The sequence below is a fragment of the Syngnathus leptorhynchus genome, chromosome 2, assembly GCF_054491065.1.
Source record: "Syngnathus leptorhynchus isolate UIUO chromosome 2, UIUO_Slep, whole genome shotgun sequence".
Lineage (NCBI taxonomy): Eukaryota > Metazoa > Chordata > Actinopteri > Syngnathiformes > Syngnathidae > Syngnathus > Syngnathus leptorhynchus.
The window spans coordinates 3,669,688-3,691,691 of record NC_141196.1 but is presented as its reverse complement, the minus strand read 5'-3'; the positions used below and the strand labels follow the sequence as shown (position 1 = coordinate 3,691,691).

General features: G+C 45.0%; 1 protein-coding gene across 7 annotated transcripts in view; it reads left to right on the top strand.

The window, feature by feature from the left end:
- Positions 1-22,004, top strand: part of ppargc1a (peroxisome proliferator-activated receptor gamma, coactivator 1 alpha) — a 147,851-nt gene that overhangs the window by 110,120 nt on the left and 15,727 nt on the right. For 2 of the 7 annotated variants that reach the window (XM_085900153.1, XM_085900169.1), the window contains exons 1-4: positions 7,432-7,699; positions 9,478-9,657; positions 20,548-20,739; positions 21,473-21,598. In XM_085900153.1, coding sequence (XP_085756279.1) covers positions 7,652-7,699; positions 9,478-9,657; positions 20,548-20,739; positions 21,473-21,598 — 546 coding nt within the window. In that variant the 5' untranslated portion in view covers positions 7,432-7,651. Of the gene's footprint in view, positions 1-7,431; positions 7,700-8,776; positions 9,380-9,477; positions 9,658-20,544; positions 20,740-21,472; positions 21,599-22,004 lie in introns of those variants that run through there. The other 5 variants (XM_085940019.1, XM_085900161.1, XM_085900175.1 and 2 more) reach the window with 4 other exon arrangements.

Here is a 22,004-nt window from a genome sequence, read left to right as displayed (position 1 = left end):
CCTGTATGCGTAATTCATCTCAGCTCAGTTGTCTGTTGGGAATATTAATTTCTCCCGCCGTCGCGCCACCCGACATGGCGGCATTATGAATTATTCTGACTATTTGTAATGATGTCCTGTGTAGGTATCGCCATTACAGGCGAGGAACTTAATTTGCCCATTGTTAATTAATTGCGCCGTTCTTGGCGGGAGTAATAAAAATGCTATTAGGTAAAATACCTCTATCATTAAGCTAACTTTGTTAATATGGCCATCAGTGGGGGCTTCATAAACAAAAGCTCCACACGGGGGTAATTAAAAATGCACAACATTAATTATGCAGAATAGAAGACGATTCAACGTATCAGAGCCTTGTTGACAAATCCCTTCCTAAAAGTTTCCTCACTGGAATTGTATTTTCTCCCCCCTTATCAACTTCCTGCTATTTAAGCATACATGTGTAAATCATAGCTGAGTATTTTACAACCAGTAGTTCAATAAATGTTCTCCTTACGCTGCGCCAAACACATGAAAGGCCGAGGTGACGCAAGGATCTATAAAAAAAATGTTTGACTAGGAGGCCATAAAGCAATTGTCAGGTTAAATACGTGTCATGACAGCTTAAATCAACACATATTCAACCAGTGATAAAAAGAGGTCATAATATGAACCTTATTTGGAATTCCATGGAAGATTCCAGGTACTTTTCCAACCTTGTGCCATGGATGCGAATCCAATCGTAACCCCGGCAAAGATTTTCTCCTCAATCGATATTGTCTCTCATTGCTAACAAAAATTGATGTGATGGGAAAACATGAGAATTCAAAACGCCATCGCATACCTTTTAATAATCTCGACAGCGTTCGGATTAATAGGACAGCGCAGGGAATACGGTATGCGGTGAGGGATTCTTCGAGGTAAATGCGAAATAATGAGGCGGAACATCATCGGAAAGCTCGTCTCAGACGACGAGAGGGAATACAGTACAAGGTGCGAGGGCAAGGGAAGCTCCCTTTGGTTGTATTCATCTTGACATCTCCCACAAGAGCGGCTAAAGCGAGGCGCTGACTTCTCCCGAAGCTTTACAAGCAGCGATAAGGTTCAGACCTATTGTTGCCGCCGAGGATGACCCGCAACATGAAAGGGCATCTCGGCCATCTCCCATTGTGAGGAGAGAGCTGCAAAAAAAAAAAAGAAGCCAACCAAGAAGGAAAATGTTGCCTCTCAATTAAGCAACGACTTTGTGTGTGTCCAAATGAAATAGAACAGAAGCACCCGTAAGTGGGTTAGCATGTAAATACACAAACAAGTTTGTAAATGAGTCTTTAAGTACGTTAGCATGGAAATAAATAAGTGAGGCAGTTTGACTAAAGACGTTAAAGAAGCCAACGTGTCAGCAAAAGGAAAGTTATCTCTGAGGACGTGGCGTTCTGGTTTCGGCTGCCCGAATCTTGCGTGTCATATTTTCTCATGTAGATGACATGCTAATTACTCCTTAATTACATGCATCATCTGGACCAAAGTGCCCAATGCCAGTAGTGATAATCAATTTATCATGGTGGTGGTGACGGTATTCCCTGCGGACACGGCATGGCCAAAAAACCCGCAGCTGGGAATCGTAGTAATTGTGGAAAAAAAACAAAACATTTTCCATATGACGGTTTTGTCGTATGGGAAAAGCGGCGTTTGTTTTTCGAAAAACAAGCTGGTTACTCTTTCTCAGCACAATCCGCAATATGCTTACACCAGCCCGCACGTTTATGGAAGGCTGCCAAGCTGTCCGGAGATCATGAAAATCTGGATTTTTTTTTACGCACACGTCGAGAATAATCGTGCCGCGTCTGGTTCCAAGTCGTCACGTATCGCTAAAGAGGGAGCGGTCAGAATTTCCTTTCCCAAAGCGCGGCGCTCCCAAAGGGGCACCGAGTTCATGCTGATGCTGCGTTTCTTTATTCGTTCAACATCCCAAAATTCTGTCGCTGTCGTCTTTGCCAACAATAGTCTTTTCTAATGACTGCAGTTCATATGTAGCTATCGATTATTTTTTTATTCGAGTAATCTAGAAATTGTTGACATCAATTAATCGATTAATCGGATAAACCACGCTATTTCAGATTTTTCAAAAGAAAAAAATGTATTAAGACATTACTGAAGATTTTGTACTCGTATGTATTTTTTTACTGCATTGTAAAAGCTCTTTAAATGAGCATTAAAAGTGCAAACATAAAATACCTGAATAAATTTGAATGACTCGATGAATCGTTTCAGCCCTACTCCCGTCCGACAGTCGTCAATTTGTAGCCTTGATAGTGACCACAATCTGAACTCTCTCCTATGAGACCAACCTCCATCAGAAAGTGTGAGATATGGATCGGGTTGTTTTTGGACCTCTGCAAACCTTCAGATATCTCTCCCTCAAACTTCGTCAAATACAAACTGACCAGACGGTGAATATATTGATAGAGAGACAACTATCTTTTTTTTTTTTAATTGGTCCAAATGAAGACAAAAAGGAAAGCCAAGCGGGAGTCCTTGTTCGCCACATGTTCCTTGCTTTTAAGATCTTGGTGATCATACCTGCTTGGTGCAACCATTTGATTACCCCTGAGAGAGTGATCGGTGCGCTATATGACATCTTTCGCCTCCCATCTTTTTCTCCCTCTAATTGAAGCTCCCGTCTTTTGCGGCTCACTCTCTTTGGCTTTTGTTCCCACCTGTCACATTCTTCCTTCTATCCATCCACTAGCCTTTTGTCTCCGCGTCTATTGACAGTCACTGCTCCTTTTCTAGAAGGTGTAAAAATGCAGCATCTGAGGGGCTGGGGGGGGGGGGGGGGGGGATAAGGTGAGAAAACAATCAGTTGTATTGTGCCTTAAGGATGTTTCCAGCCTGGTGAATATATACCGTAAAGGCGTCTCATCAAAACGAGGCCAGACACATGGGTGTGACTTTTCGGGAACATTTCTACCTGCCATTCCGCTTGCCTCCCACTGATGTTTTTTTTTTTAACACGGCGTTCCACAGGGCGCAAGCTGCACTCCGGTTGACCTAATTCCTCCCTGGCGCTCTTTCAAAGTGCTGAGCATCGCGAGCGCTGCTCCGTCAAGGTATCCGGCCCCGCCTCTCGCCATTAATTCTGGAAATCAAGCAACATCTGTTGTGCTTTGGGGCTCCTTGTGATTCACGGGGGACTTTATTTTTTTTTTTCTTTTGCGGAAAAAAAAAAAAACACATTTGCCTGAAGCGAGCAATGAGATGGCAATGAATTTTTCACATTCCAGAATACATTTTGTTGGAATCGTCATCACTCGCTCAAGCTATAGCCACTCAGTGTTAAAAATTGAGCTGGCAAGAGTTTTTTTTTTTTTTTTTAGACTTGTTGTGTCTCGGAATTTGTCTCCTTTTTAAGCACAAGTCTTGTTTATCTGCACAGCCACTCATTCCATAAATTTTAATATTCCTTCCGAGTGCTATATCCAAGCAAAGTGGCGCACAATTCCCAGCTCCCCTGAGCGCCAGTTTAGCGCAGACTTCGCGCCACTCACTCTCCACATGCATCTTGCATGACTTTATGACTTAAAACAAGTTCAATAGCATGGCAACAACACAGGAGTGGAGGTGACTATGATATTATTCATCTATGCTATGGCGGGAAGGCTTGTCCTCCGTTGCCCCTCTCCCTCCAGGCCTCCCCGTGTGGGACAGATGCTATTTTCAGTTCCACGTCTAACTGGCCCATTTGCCTCAATAATGTGGGCCGTGGTCTCTGCGGGGAAAGTAGCCGCCACCGCCGCAGCCATCCTGAGAGGGGGCTAAATGACACAGCGGAGTTCATCGATTGAAAAGATTTGTGCACTTGAACCGTTACCGAAACCTCCTTTTGTAAACGCACTGCATAACGTGTTAAACTTGTCACCCCAGAAACAGATGCTGTGGGATTCTGAGAGGACCCTGAGTCTCCACTCACTGATGCCTGTTCGTCATATTATGTTAGCTAGTCAGTTAGCTAGGTAGCTAGTTAGTCAGTCAGTCAGTCAGTTAGTTAGTTCATTCGTCCGTTCGTTAGTACTCGCTGTCTACAGTCTGTAGTTTCCCAAGACCACCTTGGTCAGTATTATCCTTTGATTAGCTCGTCCAAAGTCTTCCAAGACCACCTTGATCAGTTCTCTGATTTGTTTACATTACCGAAGTCTTCCAACACAACCGTAGTCTCCATTATCCTGAAACGACTGTAGTATCCTGACTTAACCTTAGTCCGTAGTCTCCTTAACTATCATAGTCAGTACTCTCCTCTGATTACCATTGTCCAAAGTCTTCCAGACAACTACACGCTGTAGTTTGTTTGAAAATTCTTTATTACTTAGGATGACCCCTTGAGATGCAACATATTGTTCGCAAGGATCGGCCAGTACTCGTCATTGGCGACTATAGTCCAAAGTCTTTATAGATAACTGGTCTGTAGTATTCTGTAATGGCTGCAATCTGTCGTCTCCTTGTAGAACTGGGTCTCCTGCGGTGACGGTGATCCATAAAAACGATGGACCGAAATCACTGTGATGCTTGACTGACGCCTCCCGTCTAACTGTGGCATATCAAGACCGTCCTATAGTGGTAATGACTCCGTTCTGTAACGTTAACCCAACAGCCAGCGCACAATTGACGTCTGTAGATCTCTCCGAGGTGACAAATGCAAAGAAGAGCCTCTCGCGCTGCCAGTCAGCCCATGTTGAATATTCAAACAAAGATAATTATCTGTGGATTAGCCCCATTTTGGCTGGGGCCACTTCTACTTGTCAGTGGACTCCTGAGAGAGATTGTTTAATCATTAAGACCTTTCACTCTCTGTGAACCGCCAGCAGCGCAATTGGGTACGAGAAGGGTCGCAAAGATATATTATGTCCTGACTTGTGAGCCATTTAGCAATGAGGCGTCGGTTCATAGTGAAGCCGATGAAAATGCTCACTTTTAACGGCTCCTTTTGAAGTGTGTTTGTCAATGTGCGCCGGCGCCATGTGCAACATTTAACGCCTCGAGGGAGCGTCCATCACATGTGCTGCTCGCCTTCAGATGGGTGTGGGCAACTTTTCTCACTCTGTCCTCCATTCCAGATATACATAGTGTCCAGAAGAGTGGCTACATGCCGCGACCATATTGGGAATGGTGATGTCAATATGCATGATAGGAACATGCACCGATTTACTCGATTGGGTTTAAGTTTAGGGCGTCTGTCGATAGATCAAATAAGGTTATGTATTTTTCTTTCGGAAATCATGTCCATCACCCTTGTTGTGAAACTCCAGCTCGTAGTGAAAGCTCACATGAACCTGATAAGAGTCAAGATTGGCAAACATCACATCAGAGCTGTTTTTAGTCTTAATGGACATAGCGAGTCGGATCAGATGAGCCTTTTGAAAGTGACTCACAGACAGAAAGACAACATCCCCCGTTAGTACATATGGCGCCGTTCTAGGGCCCAGAATATTGTTTTGAACTGTTTGTTTTCATTAGCAAAGGAGGACAGTTCAGTCCCCATTGCTCTTTTCTATAGTGGCTCATGTGGTATTGGTCCATCTGGGCTCTGTGTGGTCACTGAACACGCCACCTGCTCCGATCGGGCGGTGGCGAGGCTCTTAGGTGGCGTCTTTGCCCACTCTGCAAGGGGGAAGCAGATGTAGCCATTTAAAGCTACACGTACACACACATAATAGTCAATGTTGCAGGCACATTGTATTGTTTTTGTCGTTCAAGCTACCGATTTTAAAAGTAGTTTGCGAAACCCGCCTGTGGAATACACCAGAAATTTTCCGTCATGGTCAGTAACACTAGCAGCGATGCTAATGCTAATACAAGAAATGTTCCAGGCTAGTCCACCGGTAATTTAGCTCACTTAAGTAGATGATCCTTGTTTACCATAGCTACAGCCATGACACTTTTCACGAAACGTTATTTGAAGATCAAATGACCACATAATCGTTCCTTAATAAGCTTATTAACGTGGATATAGGGGCGAGTTTGACACATAGCTAACTAACTGGTTGGATTAGAGTGAAGAAATACACGTTTTTGTGTAAAAAGCCTCTTTGTTGAATGTATCCACAAGGCTCTTGTTTTGATTTAAGTCAGCTCATGTTGCCTATACACGTTGTGTTGACACTGTATACACACTTGATACTGCCAGCTGTCCTTTTACTGCCTTCGAATGGCCTAAGAAACGTTGCATTACAAAGCAGGCGCATATCAAGTCAGTCTGCGAGGAATCTGATCCGGCAGGAAATCCAAAACTCTAATTTCAGACAAATGTTTTATCCTTTTGCTTGTGGGGAGGTGTGAGGACTACCGTTTCGAATTTGAGATACTAGGTGGGCTTTGTTAGCTAGCTTTTATGCAGATAGGTTTGATTTTGGAAGTGGATACTTTTTTTTGCTAGCTAACGTCAACAAACGTTTTCATTCCGTTAGTGACGAACACAGCCCGTGTTTAAGGAATGTTTCATGGAAGAAAAATGATGAAATGATGAAAATTAAGAAACACTTTGGACAGAAATGGTTAGTTTTTACATTTGTAGTCTGTATGTTAGCTCATCAAAAACAATTCCATCCATTTCTGTGATATTAATAATTTTGCTCATGGGCTCGAACAAATTTTCTGTGCAATGTTGCACAAGAGCTGCTGCAAAAATCTTTTTGAACACAAAACAATGTCTCCTGTTTGTGTGTGTGCGTGCATGTGAGTGTGAGTGTGTATATGTGTGTGTATGTGTGGGTTTACGTCAAAAGTATTGAAAGAATATGCGGATGTGGGTTTACGTCAAAGGTTTTGAAACAATATGCAGATATTAAAACAATATGCGCAACATTTGCTCTGGATTTAACTCGCAGGATTATACGAAAACAATTTAACCAATTTCTGATTTCCTGACATTTTGGCCATGACACGGAAAGTTTGGCTTGTTTCATTGTTAGCTAACCAGATTAGGCACAATTATTCAACATTGGCATGAGATGTCATGCCAAAAATATGGGCAAAAAAAAGAAAAATCAAGATTTCGTGTGAAAGTGATGTAAGATATATTTTGCTCTCTGATGCTGAGCACTAATTAAAAATTACATCTCTGTTGAATTTTTACAGCAAATGCTCACACTGTACATTTGGTAGGTGTCAGAATTTTTTCTTTGCTTTGTTAATAAATATTCTTTTTCTAATACACTTTTGTTTTTGCGATGTTCAGTTCCACTTAATTGACTTGCTTTTTTTTTTGCGAGCAGACTTACGCGTTTGGCTGGATTTGTTGAGCGAGCCAATAGGAATGCTTGAAAATGTTCAAAGTGAACATGTAATACGTTGAAGCAAAGAAGCTGCAGGCAGACCACGCCCCCGCCGCGCGCGTCACTGGCGAGTAGCGTGGACGCGGAGTCACTCCCTGCCTACTTTTAATAGCTTTGTCATGTGATGGAAAGCAGTTGTAAGACAGGTGCCCTCGGTTCATTCTCGGCGAGGGGCGGCAGTTGCCTGTGTGCAAGCGAGTGGGAAGCGTGCGTGGATTTCTTTTTTACTTGATTTGTTTTCCCTTTTTTTTTCTTTTCAGCCCCTTTACCGACGTTTTTTGACGATTATATTTGGGGTTTGTTTATTTTGATTTTTTTTTTCCACGGAGCCGTCATTCAGTGGCTGGATGGCGTGGGACAGGTGTAACCAGGACTCGGTGTGGAGAGAATTAGAGGTGAGCCCATGCAAAAAAAAGAAAAATAATCGAAAAACCAAACGAGTCGTTCTATCCTTATGGACTGCTTTGATATTATTTCCTGGAGCGACGGAGCTTTTAGTGGCTGCGGAGTTCTCTCTTCCCGATGCGTAACGCGTAATGTGGAGCCAGTTGAGGATGCACAACGCGGGACTATTTGGCAACTGTTAAACAAGCGGAATGTTTTCCCTTCCATCGCAATTTCTGGTGTAGTTTTTGCAACAAAAAAAAAGGGACCCTTTAACTCTTTTTATCGGATGTATCGCTCCGGTGGTGCGTTCAGGTACCGGAGAGTGTTTCTCGGCGTCACAGTGTGTGTGCGTGCGTGTGCGTGTGAGGTCTTGTGCGCGCGCGTGTGAGGTAGTGTGTGCGCGTGCGTGTGCGCGCGCGTGTGTGGCGTTTTACGCACGGAGTCCCTTGGTGGCCAGCGTCCGTGCGCGTTATTTTGCAAGGGACCAAAGGTTGCGCACTTGAAAAGGGGGGTGGGGGGGTGGACGACTGTTTGGCATTCGATCTTTAATCAACCACATGAGCACATTAGCACACCATTCGACTTTTTCTCGTCTTTGCACCTGCCAGCCTTTTTAATCTGCGCCGTGCTGCGCAGTGATGCTCTGCCGGAGGTGCGGATTATTTTCCCCCCTGCTTGTGGAAATTTCTCCGCAGTGCTTCAGATTGTGTCCAAAATATGCGCACACGCTATAAATATTTGCAGCGGAAGGAATAAGGCTGCGGGGCTGCAGGAGCTTCTTCTCAATGCTTTTCCCCTGCTCGTCTTCTATGTGCGTAAATCACCGTTTGTCTTGTCTGTGTAAGGCGCGAGTCCATCACTTTGCACCCGAGCGGCAAGTCCATAAGATAATTGGGCAGCCTATAAGCGGCAACCTCTGCTTTGCAGAACGTTTGCAGTCTTTGGCTGCCGTGCCTTGTCAGGCTGGATCATCTCACCCCCCACCCCCACCCCCACTTGCGTGTGCAACACAACCCAGCTGTCTCATCACAAGTCTTGAAGTCATTGTGTATTCGTGTGGGGGGGGGGGGGGGGGCAGATGAACGGTGACACCGGTGTCTGGGCGCTCCTCGCTTTGGAGACGACACGTCTTTTTTGACCTGAGCCCAACCTCGCGTCCCTTTTTGTTCAGGCGGGGCCGAAACACCCCCCCCCCTCTGGGGATATCCACCTTTCAGACAGGTGCCGTTAGACGAAGAGGGTTGTTGCGTGACTTGGAAGTTTGCACGGCTATTTTGCATTCAAATTTGTCTGTTGATGCAAAAAAAAAAAAAAAAAAAAAAGCCGGCAATTGTCCATCCTTAGCGGGCGCATCTCAGCAACCTTCTTCCAGTTCCATTCACAATGACCCTGCAAAAAAAAAAAAAATCAGCTGAGACATGCAAATTAGCCCAACCCCTTTCCATCAGGCTCTTTGCTTCTCTTTCGTTCACTCTCTCTCTCTGTTTGTTTTCACAACACCCAGATCCTCGTTCGACCCCTTCCCCCCACTGCCCCACCACCACCACCAGTCCCCCTTCTGTCCTGTTACAGTTGGGCGGCGGTGGTGCAGGCAGCTGCTCCGTAAAGTACACGACAAGTCGTGGAGATTACATAAAATGTCAGCGGGCGTGCGCGTCAATGGCATGCAAGGCGACCGCGCTTTCCAGGTCGGGGGGAATCGAACGACGCACCCGTCAGCTCTATGCCGCTTGTACTGACCGTGTGTGTCCCCCCCCCCCCCCCCCCCCCCCCCCTCCTCCTACAGTGCGCTGCCTTGGTTGGCGAAGACCAACCCCTCTGTCCCGATCTCCCCGAACTCGACCTCTCGGAGTTGGACGTCAGCGACCTCGACGCCGACGGCTTCCTGGGCGGCCTCAAGTGGTACAGCGACCAATCGGAGATCATTTCTGCTCAGTATGGCAACGAGGCGTCCAATCTTTTCGAGGTAGGTCACGGCTGCATCTTATTATTTTTTTGGGAGAGAATGATGTCGGGTGCTGAAAAAAAAACAAAAAAACAGTGCAGGCATGCAGGGGAGATAACGTGAAGCATGATAAGCCCCGGCGGGACCTTTGTCCCCTTATTTGGGGCCTGACAGCGGTGGGCCTCCTTATCAAAAGTGTTTATTTCAGTTTCAACTTACTAATGCGGCTCACATCTGAAAGCAAACTCTGGACACGTCGTAAAGAAAGGCTTCTCAAAAGCCTTGTAAAACTTTAATCTTCCCCCTATCACCCTCGCGGTGTTCCTTTTTTTTTTTTTTTTCTTTTGTCACCCCGCGAGACTGCCAACAAGGTCGATGATCCAGTCCGGCCTATAAAACCGTCAGTCTCGCAGTCTTCATTAGGGGCCCTTATCGCCTCCGTAGATAGACAGGCGGAGAGGCCGGGATTTGGACGCGGCGGTTTGGCCTCTAGGGGGGCGAAAGCGGCGTGGTGTCACGCGCTCACGTTTTCTACCGCCGTGCTCGCTGCTCTTGATAACAGGCGAAATTCTTTCCATCTTTAAACTCGTTGACTACCGCTAGAAACTGTTTGCGTGTGTGCCTCGCCTCTGCGGACACACACATTCACGCACACACACACACAAATGGAGTCTAAGTGGTAGCTGGCGTGGCTGTCTGCCGTCAAGCCGAGCGATACGGTTAAAAATACCGACAAGTGTCAGTGTAAAGAACAATGCAAGTCCAGTTTCTAAAAATAGCCTTCAACTCTGCTGTCATGTTGCGGGTCAAAATGACCAGTTTTTAAAGTTGATTTTGTACAATAATACAATTTATATGTTGGAAAGTGTCAGGTTGGTTCCATTTTAAAGTTTGTGGGTCTTTGATTATGAAAGAAACTTGTTTTTTTAGCACTTTTACACGGGTGGTTAAAAATATTGATGCGATTTAATATTCATTCAGTCAATCGTCTAAATCGATTCGACTCCTGGCCAGTAGGGGGAGCTCTGCGTTGCGTGGACAGCAATACAGCAAAGTTATGCCAGCACCTTCGACATTTTGATATTTCCTTGTAAATCCGTAAAACAGAATATAGACAAAAAGTTATGGTTTTTTTTTTGTTAGCGGTAGAATTTTGAGTTTTTATGACAATAGCCAAGAAAAAAAAAATTTAAGCTAATATCCACTTTACTTTTTATAGCGTTTATTCATAACGGCTATGTCAAGCAGTCAAACCTTTTTTTTTTTTTAGCTTTAGGAAAGTCTTTCCCCATTTAGCCCTTCCTGATGATTGTGCCTTGTCTTAAAAAAAAAAACATCCCTTACTGAATCTTTACTTTCCAGTCATTTGTCACAGTCTTCAATAACTCTTCTATTTGCTCTTTTTCCTCCCACCTGGGAGTCCAATAATTAGTCGTGCTGGGTAAACGACCTTAATGCGCTATGATTGGTCCGAAATGGGCTTTCACGGTACCCCGCTTGCGGTGGTCCGACATGTGGCCTGAGCACGTGTCCCCCCGCGCACGTGTCAGCCATGAATATTACCCACTCGTGCCGATGCACGCCGCCAGCTATTGTGTCGCGCTGAGTGAAAGCTCGGCAAATCTCGAAGTCGCGAAGAAGCAAAGGGGTAGGGTACAGTTTATAACCCCCCTCGCTCCATCTTTGGAAAGTTTCAAATCACCATTAGAAGTGGCCAGTTCCTCATGTAGCACGACCCGGCTAATCCCTTTTAATCTGACAGGGGAAAGTTTGCCTCTTGGTAAGGATTAGAGCGACGCCGCCGGGGGGGGGGTAGTGCTCGGGCTTTGGGTGATGGCGGGCGCGCTGCTGATGTATTTCCTAATTAGCCTCCTGGAGCATCAGCATAAGAAAATCCTGATTGTCATCTTGGAGCCACTTTCAGTCTTGGCCTCGACCAACATAGCTGCCGCTTTTGAAATCATTTTAATGATGTCACGGGTTGGTTGACAAAACATCAAACGTCCGATGAGGTCATTTTCATGTTGCGGGGTTATTTTAGCGGCAGACTGGCTCGTTTTGGGATAGGACGCATCTATTATGTGGCCAACATGTGGCTGGCAACATGGTGGGATCACGAGATGTCCCCTGGCTGGCCTTTTGCTCCGTTACTGACCGTTCTCGTGCGGTATGATAGGCCACGTCCGCTCGGCCGCACGCACACCAGCGAAACTTTCTTTGCTCGTAGTCGACACCTCTTGAAAACTCTGAACGTGGGCGCTCTATTTCAGGCCGCAGTTATTAAGGGGGCGCTAGCTCTAATAATTTCCTGATGTACTGCCAAAGATAACAGCATGGAAGTGTTGACCCAACGAGTCAGAACCCTGCTAGGATTACACGGCTGGCGGTCAACGGGAGGTGGCAGAGCGGGCCGAGGGCAAAGACGGGCTCGAAATAAGTCGTTTCGCATCAGTCACAATGAATGATTTGCTCATCATTAATAATTATTAAATAGCCAAAACAAAGAGAACCCACAAAAAAAGTAGGAAAAAAAGAGCCATCAAAGTGGATTCTTTGCTACTGAACGCAGAAGCAGCTAGCTAGCAACAGCTTCGGCTAGCTTCTAACGTAAACATGTTGTTGAGTCCCTCCTAAGTCAGTAACTGTCGCCTGCATGGCGGTCACTAAGTTACATTTCGGATGACATGAACGAAATAATGACTAGAGAAGCCATGCTAACCTCAAAATGATGAAGCTAGCGCGTTTAACTCTACGATTAAGTGCTTGGCTGACACTTTTCACAGACCTCTGGCTGGAGTGGCAATTAAACGGCGAACATCCAACTTTACTATTAAACTATTAAATAGCTAAACTGAAACAGAAATAAATGAATTTTTTAAACTTTGTTTAGCTTTGCTTACAGACAGGAAAATAAAGTTTGCTGTTGTACACAATAGTTTTACATTTTCAAAAAACTGTTCATCCATTAGATATTAGTTATATAATTAGTTATATAAATATATATATATATAAAAAGAGCCTTGATGAATAATATATGGAGACCCCTCAATCAACCAATGATTTAATCGAGTATTATTACTTAATACAAATACAAATCATCCCAAAATCTAAGCTGTCGTCCGTCGTGCGTTGTCAACAGGTGGAAACTGCCGTACAGGCAACTCAATATGTTTTCTATTCAATACAGAGTACTGATTCAAACTACAAAAATATTTCATCGGTTCCATTTTCTCGTGAGTCACTCGCACAGTTGCCTGGTGGTCCGTGCCCGCGCCCGTTCGTGTCATCGCCAAACGTCCGGGCGCATTTGTCCACGTCGGGGGCCAGACAGACATGAGGACAGATGGGTAGAGAAGGAGAAGGTTTGGGCTGGTGCCAACCTGAATCAAAGCCCAAGGATTGCAAGTAAAAGGTTGTGGGCTTTGCAGCTAGTAAAATGAAATGCCAAGGCTTTAGAGTCTTACGAAGATAGTGTGCATGGACATTCTGCGAGCATGCCATCATGCGTCGCCGAGCTCTTGCTCACGCGTGCCCTCTGATGGCCTTTGCCCAGCTGCTTTAGGCCAATCTTTAAAAATAATGTCATGGTCAATTTGACCCCCTTTAAATAGAAATAAATTTAATTGACAATATTAATGGGGATTTTTTTTTCCACTCTCGTTAAAAACGGCCCAATTTTAACATAACGAAATGCAATAAAAAAATAAGACTAAGATTTTTATTTTTTAGCGGGAAACTGATTTTGTGTGTTGGGAATTATTACATATTTTTTGCCACTTTTGGATCATTTTGGTTTTTATGGAACTGGCACATGAAGAGGTTAAGGAAATATGATTAGACAACAGCAGTCCTTTTTTCTGCATGTCTTAATAAATGTGAATTCGGATTATCTTCACTGCTGCCATTTTGGGATGCTCAAACATTCTGACCCTCCAACTTCCTGAGAAACAAACCTAACGGCAGGATTGGATTGATGGGTTTGAACAATCAGCAGTAGATTAGCACACACTTGTCAGTGGAAACACACTCGCAAATGCACACACTCAGGCCAGGCTTATTGTTCCTGTTCCTGCACCCTGCTGAGCGCTTTGATTTTGCAAATTTATGCTGACATTTGAGAAAACACCGCCCACACCGGTTGGGCGCTCCAGCAAAGAGGTGTATGAATTACCACAGTCACCACAAGGCACCACCCCTTCCTCATCTCCACTGTTATCGCATCGACGCTCGGGCGATCGGTGGAGAAGACGCGCGCTCGGGCGTCTTGCCGCCGCCACAAAACTCCCCGCCTCCTTTGGCTCCCGAGGCGGAGGATTTGTTTCTTCTGGAAAGACCAAGCGGGAGAAGGGGGGGAAGGCGGTTGGTCGGATCCCAAGCAATAGTCCCTTCTGGGAACGTTTGGGAACGAGAGCAAAGGAAGGAAGGAAGGAAGGAAGGAAGGAAGGAAGGAAGGAAGGAAGGAAGGAAGGAAGGAAGGAAGGAAGGAAGGAAGGAAGGAAGGAAGGAAGGAAAAAAGGGAAAACTTTACAAAAAATTAACAAAAGGTATGCTGCGTACGCAGCAGCATTTAACTCTTAAATACAAAAATATGAAGGAAGGAAGGAAGGAAGGAAGGAAGGAAGGAAGGAAGGAAGGAAGGAAGGAAGGAAGGAAGGAAGGAGGGACAGGAAGGAAGGAAGGAAGGAAGGAAGGAAGGAAGGAAGGAAGGAAGGAAGGAAGGAAGGAAGGAAGGAAGGAAGGAAGGAAGGAAGGAAGGAAGGAAGGAAGGAAGGAAGGAAGGAAGGGAGGGAGGGAGATAGGAAGGAAGGAGCGACAGGAAGGAAGGAAGGAAGGAAGGAGCGACAGGAAGGAAGGAGCGACAGGAAGGAAGGAAGGGAGGGAGGAAGGAAGGAAGGAAGGAAGGAAGGAAGGAAGGAAGGAAGGAAGGAAGGAAGGAAGGAAGGAAGGAAGGAAGGAAGGAAGGAAGGAAGGAAGGAAGGAAGGAAGGAAGGAGAGGGAGCATCCTTTTGCCTCTGTCCCAGTGATAGTGCTGATTGCAGCACGCTTGGGTCAGGCTCCCCAGCTGATCCCAAACCCCCAAGTGCATCCCCCGCCGACGCCACCGCCGTCCGTCTACAGGTGTGTAATTGAAACGTAGCGCGCGCACGTCAGATAGTGGTCTTTTGGTGCCGGCGTGCATGACGGCTATTTTTAGCCAATGGGGTAATCTCGGCTAAGAGCCTTTCAGGGCTGTTTCACGTTAACCTGGCCAAAACACTAAGCCAATAATCCAACCCTCCCCCAGACTCACACACGCACACACACGTTACCATGATAACACACCATAACAAAATGTATTATTTAATACTGGACTGCAACTATGGAATGATTTCGTACTCTTCCCTACTTTGAAGATTCTCGCCTTTAAATTTGAGAATCATTACTCTGATGTCACCAAGGTAGACAAGTGGCTTGTCAATATCTTGAATCCATCAATCAGCAGATTGCGCAGAAAAGTTGACAAAGGCAACAAATGTTTGTCGGGTCTTTGTCACACTGATGTTAGCGTTGAAAGAAATGAAACTTTGTGCCCAAGGTTCTTTTCTGCAAAACAAAAGTCGAATTAATCGCTCTCCAGTTTTTTGTCAAATTATGAGTCAAAGGTGAAAATCCTCAAGTGGATTTACAGTCATTTTAGATGTTTACCCACAATCAAATTTCAAATTTCTTCAATTTGACCTAAGGGTGTGCATTTTGGGAATATGGGAGGTCGTCACAGTTCCTGTTGACAACTCATGCAAGCTCAGGGAGATCACACAAAGTCCACAGCCGAGACTCAAACCCTGAACTGCTGAACTGTGATGCAGATAATGCTAATTCCTCCTCCACAGAGACAAACTGGCTTTTCGCTTTTAATGTAAACTCGCTTCTTTTCAAATTAGCATCTTTACTTCCAGCAGGTCAAACTGACCCCCTGTAACAAACCAAACGGGAACGACGTGGGTCGGGGTGGGGGGGATTTGAGTTTGGTTCGGAGAAGCCCCATCAAACACACTCCCACAACGCTCCCATCCATATGTGTGTCATTGATGTTCGACAAAGATGAACCTTGTTCCAGCTTTGTTCTCTTTACTTGTAAAGAGGGACGCAAAAGCCTTGTGAAGTCCTCTCTCTTTGACGAGCCCATATGGCACTTGAAAGTACGCGACAACTGCAAGGGGAAGGGGGGCGGGGACAGCTGAGAGCTTGCAAAGTCACCACCAGGAGAAAAGACTCCGCCTCTACCTGCTTCCTCGCGCACACACACGTACACACAGAAGTCAAGGTAAAAGATAATACGTTTATTTGGTAATCAGCAAATAGCTTTTAGCCAGTGGGTAAGTGGCGGCGCCTGTGAGGCCTTGATAAGATCGTGTGCTTTCAGGTGTTTCCCTGTCACGCCGCCATTCAGCGCAAATTGAATACGGTGACCTTCTTTCGCCGCCGCGTCAAATTGACTGCATTTCCCCCCCCCAAAAAAAAAGATTCTGCCATTTCAATTACCATACATCTGCGATATTGCCAACACACACATACACACACACGGCGCTTCCTGCCCGATGCGGATTGTGACAACGATGTGCACAATTTGTTTGATACAGCACACGGGCGTCCTTTCCGAGGACGCCGTAACTGCGACAAAACACTATCGATGGGCTTGGCCGGGCTCAGAAGGTCACACACACATATACACGTACTGGCACTCACTTATACACGCAGCGTGAAGGTGGCGTCCTCTGTTTAGAAATATGACAACCGTACATATTCGCAGTTTGGTATTTATTAATTGACAGATTTGCATGTTTAAGAAAAATGCTTTACCGCCATCTGGTGGTATCATTGACGGTAGCACGTAACATTTGTTAGCATTACGATGTGCATGTGTCGCAGATTTGGGTACTTTTAAAAACTTTGTTGTTTGGTGCTGAAATAAAGTGTAATTGCGCCTCCGCTGCAGTAGGCGGCAGTGGCGTTCTCATTGTCGGAGTTCATGCAGGAAATATTAACAATGAAATGAAACTTTTTTCTTTTTCTTTGATGTCAATTAGGGTACGACAACTTTTATAGAGATATAAAACTATAGTCGTAGTGGAGAGTTGGAGGAAATGGAGGAGCTTTATTTTTAGTAACGCCATAGTTTTGTCTAAACTTTGCGTGTGGCCGCCAAATACTCTTTCGTGTCAGCCATTACGGTCACGGCAAGAAACGGCAGGGATCGCTCGACCAATAACTCGTTCTTCACCCATTGGGAAAGTCATTACCAGTATTGGTCAGTCATGTGACTCACTCCTTGCCCAAAGTTGATCAGTCTTCATTGTAACTTGGTCATGTAACTCCCTTCTGGCCCAAAACATCGGTTAGTTGTCATCATCATCTCGTTTCTTCCGACTTTACGACAGTCTTGAGTTTAGCTGGCCAGCTCTCGTTCACGATACGGGTTTGAGGAACAAGACCATTCCCGCTCACATCCCAAGGGTGATCATCTCAATCGGATGCGGTCACTCTCGTATCCTGTCCTTGTCCAGTATATCCAGTATACAAATATATCTCTTCTCACTTTTCCTCTCTTGCACCCCATCAGCTCATCTGATAGCGTTCTAACAGTGTCAAATGTTTCCCGGGAGATTTCTCTTTTTTCCAAGCGCACACACATCTTCATTGACGGGTCAAAGCATTTCCCTCGTTGATGTATTAGCCGCACGGCCACCTAAAGCAGAAAACGGACATCTGGCATATAAATAGCCCGCGCCCTCCTGCATTGCCGCCTAATGTCAACTCATCCGCATAGCTCGCCCGTTTTAACAAGGAGACTCCGAGCGGTGAATTCCGAGCAGGACTAATGGATTATTACAAAGTCACGGTAGCGCCACCACCGCATCAAATGATTGGATTGGGAATAACGTCTGATGATAACAAGAGACAGTTGGCCGCTATTTATTAAAGCTAATCGCAGCGCCGGGCCGGATGGAGGTTTAACATTTAGTTTTATGGTTTGGAACTCTGTCAGGCACACATGGGCGGGGGGGATCTTAGGTATGGTTGCATGGCTGCACACGGGCCGTAATCACCCTCTCTCCATTTTTCTGAGGTCTTTGGCGATCCGTCTCTCGCTGTGCCCTTCCCCTTTCCCGCCACCTTCTGTCATGGCGGCCATATGTGGACTCACCTTGATTTAGTCAGCATTATTTGTTTAGCTTCTTTCAAAAAAAAAAGTTGAAAGCTGACACGATTTGTCTGAAATGTGACCGTGCGGGGAAAGATTTAGATGAAGCAATGCAATTAAACTGTCACGGTGCAAAAGCGAGATAAATGAAACTTTAACTGCAGATGACCCATTTTGTCGCAGATGTTTTGGTGGAACTTCATCTTCTTGCTTCCTTTCACCACATGGAAATGAAGTATTGTCTGGCTCCCCCCCCCCCAAAAAAAAAACAGTTTATATATTTTTTTTTCATTATTTTAGCCTTTGCAATGCTCAAGAAGCAATTAGCCGATTTAATTTGACTATTTGGCCCGCAGTTGAGAAGCGAGTGTTTGTTTAAAGCGACTCCTTTCACCTTTTTCCCTTTCTCTGTTATCAGCCTGGTGAATAGAATCTCCCGGAACACAATGCCTTGGTCTGGAACTCAATAAAATAGTTAATGGCAAGGACAATCTCAAAGACAGCCCTACCTGATAACAAAAGGACCTCACCTAATAATGAACAAGCGGCTTTCTTTGCACCGACGTGGGGCAAAGAAGGGAAGGGGAGGGGACGAGGAAACTCTGCCAAGCACTTGCCAGCATGTTTTATGGCTAATTGAAGCATTTGGAATAAAACAGCCACAGAATGGCACCCTTTAGAATTGCAGCGGGGTTAATATATTGTGATCCCACAATTAGCCCGGGATTGTTAAGATCTCTTTAATTCGGCGAGGTCCATTAAGCGAGATGGGCTTCCACCGAGACGTTTATTTATTTATTTTTCCTTTCTTTGTTCCTTCTGCCCTCGATATTTACTCTCCGGAGCTCGGTGGTAATCAATATAAGTGGACTGCAACCGGGTTAGCCGGTAGACTTCGTACGCATCCGCCGGACGTGTCAAAGCATTTTTTTATTTTTTTTTAGGATGCTACCTTGGACTCTGAAATGAAATTTTGGGAGGTTGTCTACCACGTGTGACTTTGACTCGGCCCTGTAAAAGTACAATCCGTGTCTGCATGGTAATCATTAAAAAGCCAATCACATGATTTCCTTTTTTAAACTTTGTCTTGGGGGGCATAGCAATCATTACAAGTCCATTGGTGACTGGACCACTCAAGCATATGACTTATTCTTCATGTGACCCTTTTTGTCCAAATATCGGACAAATATCCGTCATTGGTTGATGATTGGATTTGGTCTTAATTGAGATTGTTCGGTCACTGGACTCGTTCTTGGTGCGAACACTGACTAATGTCAATTATAAAAAAAAACTGGTTGGTTATTGGTCTCCTGATACTATAAAATATCCTGGTCATTTTCAGTTACTCATTACGTGACTGGATCAATTTTTAAGCCCCTTTTTGTTGCTTGGTATTTAAAAGCAAGGAGTCATCTGGCTTCCGGAACATTTTCCCTACGTGGCTTGGCTTTCCGAGTGTCAAACCAAAACAGGTGGCTCGTTAAAAGATGATCAGCCAGAATAATCCTACTTTTAATCTCTCACGTAAATTTGGGCTGAGGTGTTTTGTCGTTTGAAGAGCCCAAAAAAAGGGGTTGCACACCGTTCCAACGCGGTGGATTTAAAGCTCCTTACAAGTAATTAAACAGCGTGACATCTCATACAGAGCAATTTCCTGCGAGGCATTTTGCTTGCCGGTGTGGCACGGCCCCGGTCGACGTCGCGTTATCTCGGTGAAATATGTCCCCTTCATCATTTTCTAATAATGACAGAGTGCTCATGTTGTTAGAGAGACGATCGACTCGCTGAGCATCCGATTAACATTTTCCTCACTGTTAGCGAGCTAACTGAACATCTAAGATGTCTGTGTCATCTGGAAATGAAAATTAATTTGAAGCTGGGCATGAAAATAACCGGTGGCGGCCGGTGACATTTTGTCAAGGGAAGCATAATTACACTTGTTTATCTGCAAATGGATGTTTGGATGCAAACAGCACTTCCATTTTGTTGGCCGTAAACTCCCATTTGATTGAAAGTTGAAAGATATTTCAGTTATTTTTTGTAATTTTTTAAAATTATTATTATTATTCAGATATTTTTAGTTATTTTGTATTATTATTATTATTATTATAATTATTATTATTATTACTATTGTAGTTGTATTATATCTTTTTTTATTTTTTATTATTTTTATTATTATAGTTATAATAATAATATGCCCCCAAAAAATCCAAATTCTATTATTTAACAGAAACTTGATGCCTTTGCATCCTTTGCCCTGTCAATTTCTTTTTTTAAAACATAGCATGTTTATTTTTGCATAAGCGGACAGTAATTCTTCACATCTGAAAATTGGCGAGAGATTGAACAAACCCCGCCCCCAAACATTGCTGCCTTCCCCAGATACTTACTACTTGTCAGCCTTGGTAATGGCTTTCTCAGAGAAGATATTATTTTGGTCCAGTAAAGCTGCGTATTTAAAATATGAGTGACAGGCTCGACTCACTCCGCAAAAGGAGAGAGAATTTAGTTTGCCAGAATAGAGCCAGCTTCCAAAGAGAAGAAAAAAAAAAGAACAGTATTAACAATAAAAGTCTGCATGCAACCGCCCACCACTCTTACTTTCCTGGGAGGAAAAGATTTACAACTTCCAGACTAAAATGTCCTATTTTTCCTTTCTCTCTGTGTTTCTGTCTGTCTTCTGCTCCCCCCCCTCCCCTTTTTTATTTCTTTTCCCGCCTGCTAAGAAGATAGATGAAGAAAATGAGGCCAACTTGCTGGCAGTGCTTACAGAGACCCTGGATAGCATCCCGGTGGATGAGGACGGTCTGCCTTCGTTTGAGGCTCTGGCAGATGGGGACGTGACCAATGCCAGTGACCAGAGCTGTCCCTCCTCCCCCGACGGCTCGCCTCGCACCCCGGAGCCCGAGGAGCCTTCCCTGGTAAAGCCTCCCCATTTTGTCGCTGGCCGCTTCGAAACATTTGTAGCCAGAGCTGGCTCGGGGATCCCAATGTGACTCTCGTATTGTTTCCGTTGGGGCTTCAAGTCGGTTTGATGATGTGACCGTTCGCTGCCCTCTATTTGCGTCTTCACACTACCGGTCCTCGTATTTAAATTTGGGCCAATCAAGTTAAATGAACAAATGAGCTAACGCAAATCATAATGGCTGCTAAGTGCTAATTCCATTCAAATACCAGCAACAATGGTGTGGGCCGGAAATGGAGTGGGCATTGAATGAAAGAAACGGCAAAGGGAAATTCATCTCTTCTATTCCCGGTAGGTCTGGGCTAATCCCTGCCCCCCCCTTCACCATCACCTCAGTCCTTTTGCCAAAGTCGTCTCTTTTGGCAGCGAAGCGGCCCTCTTAGCATTGTGTGGCTATTTTTACACACAGGCAATTCTCTTGGCTTTCAGGGCTAAAATGTTAACTTATACTTCATTTAACTTTCCTAATGAGCTTTCCAGTGTGTTTGTTCAGTCCCCTCAGAGAATACAAACATGTCACGTACTTATTTTCACCACATCTCCCCCCCCCCTCATCTGCTCAGAGGGGTAAAAAAAAAAAAATCTGCGGCAATTGAAAGAAAATGTCCATTTGCATAATCCGTGCTAACTTCAGCCTCCCTCCCTTTTTCCCTGTCGTCGCTCAACCCCCCTGCGCCGCTCGGGTCCAGCTGAAGAAGCTCCTTCTGGCGCCCGCAAACTCCCAGCTCAGCTATAATCAATACACAGGTGGCAAGGCACAGAACCATGCAGCCAGCAGCAACCACCGTATCCGAGCGCCACCTGCTATCGTCAAGGTACGCACGCACCCACGCTCATTTTTATGTTAGTTAATCTTCCTCGCTCTGCTCTCGTGCTTGCAAATTTCTTGTTTTGGTCGTCGCCTTTAGAAGATGTTAGACTTTTCTAGCCCGGGGGGGGATTGGCGGGGGGTTCTGGTAATGAAAACAGGCTGATTGCTGTTGGGCTTTGCAAGCACGGCTTCGGTGGCGTTCTCTCATTAGCCGCGCCACTTACCCGCCTTGATATGGAGGACCCGTCAGAAGAAAAACATTGATGGGGCTCCAGATATCTGGTAATGTTCGACGTCGAACGAGCTCACAATGAAGTTGCTCGGTATGGGCTGTCATTTTGTGTCCAAACACATTACGTGACTTCATTTGCTCTTACTTTGAAATGATCAGACACATATTGAAGCCGCGC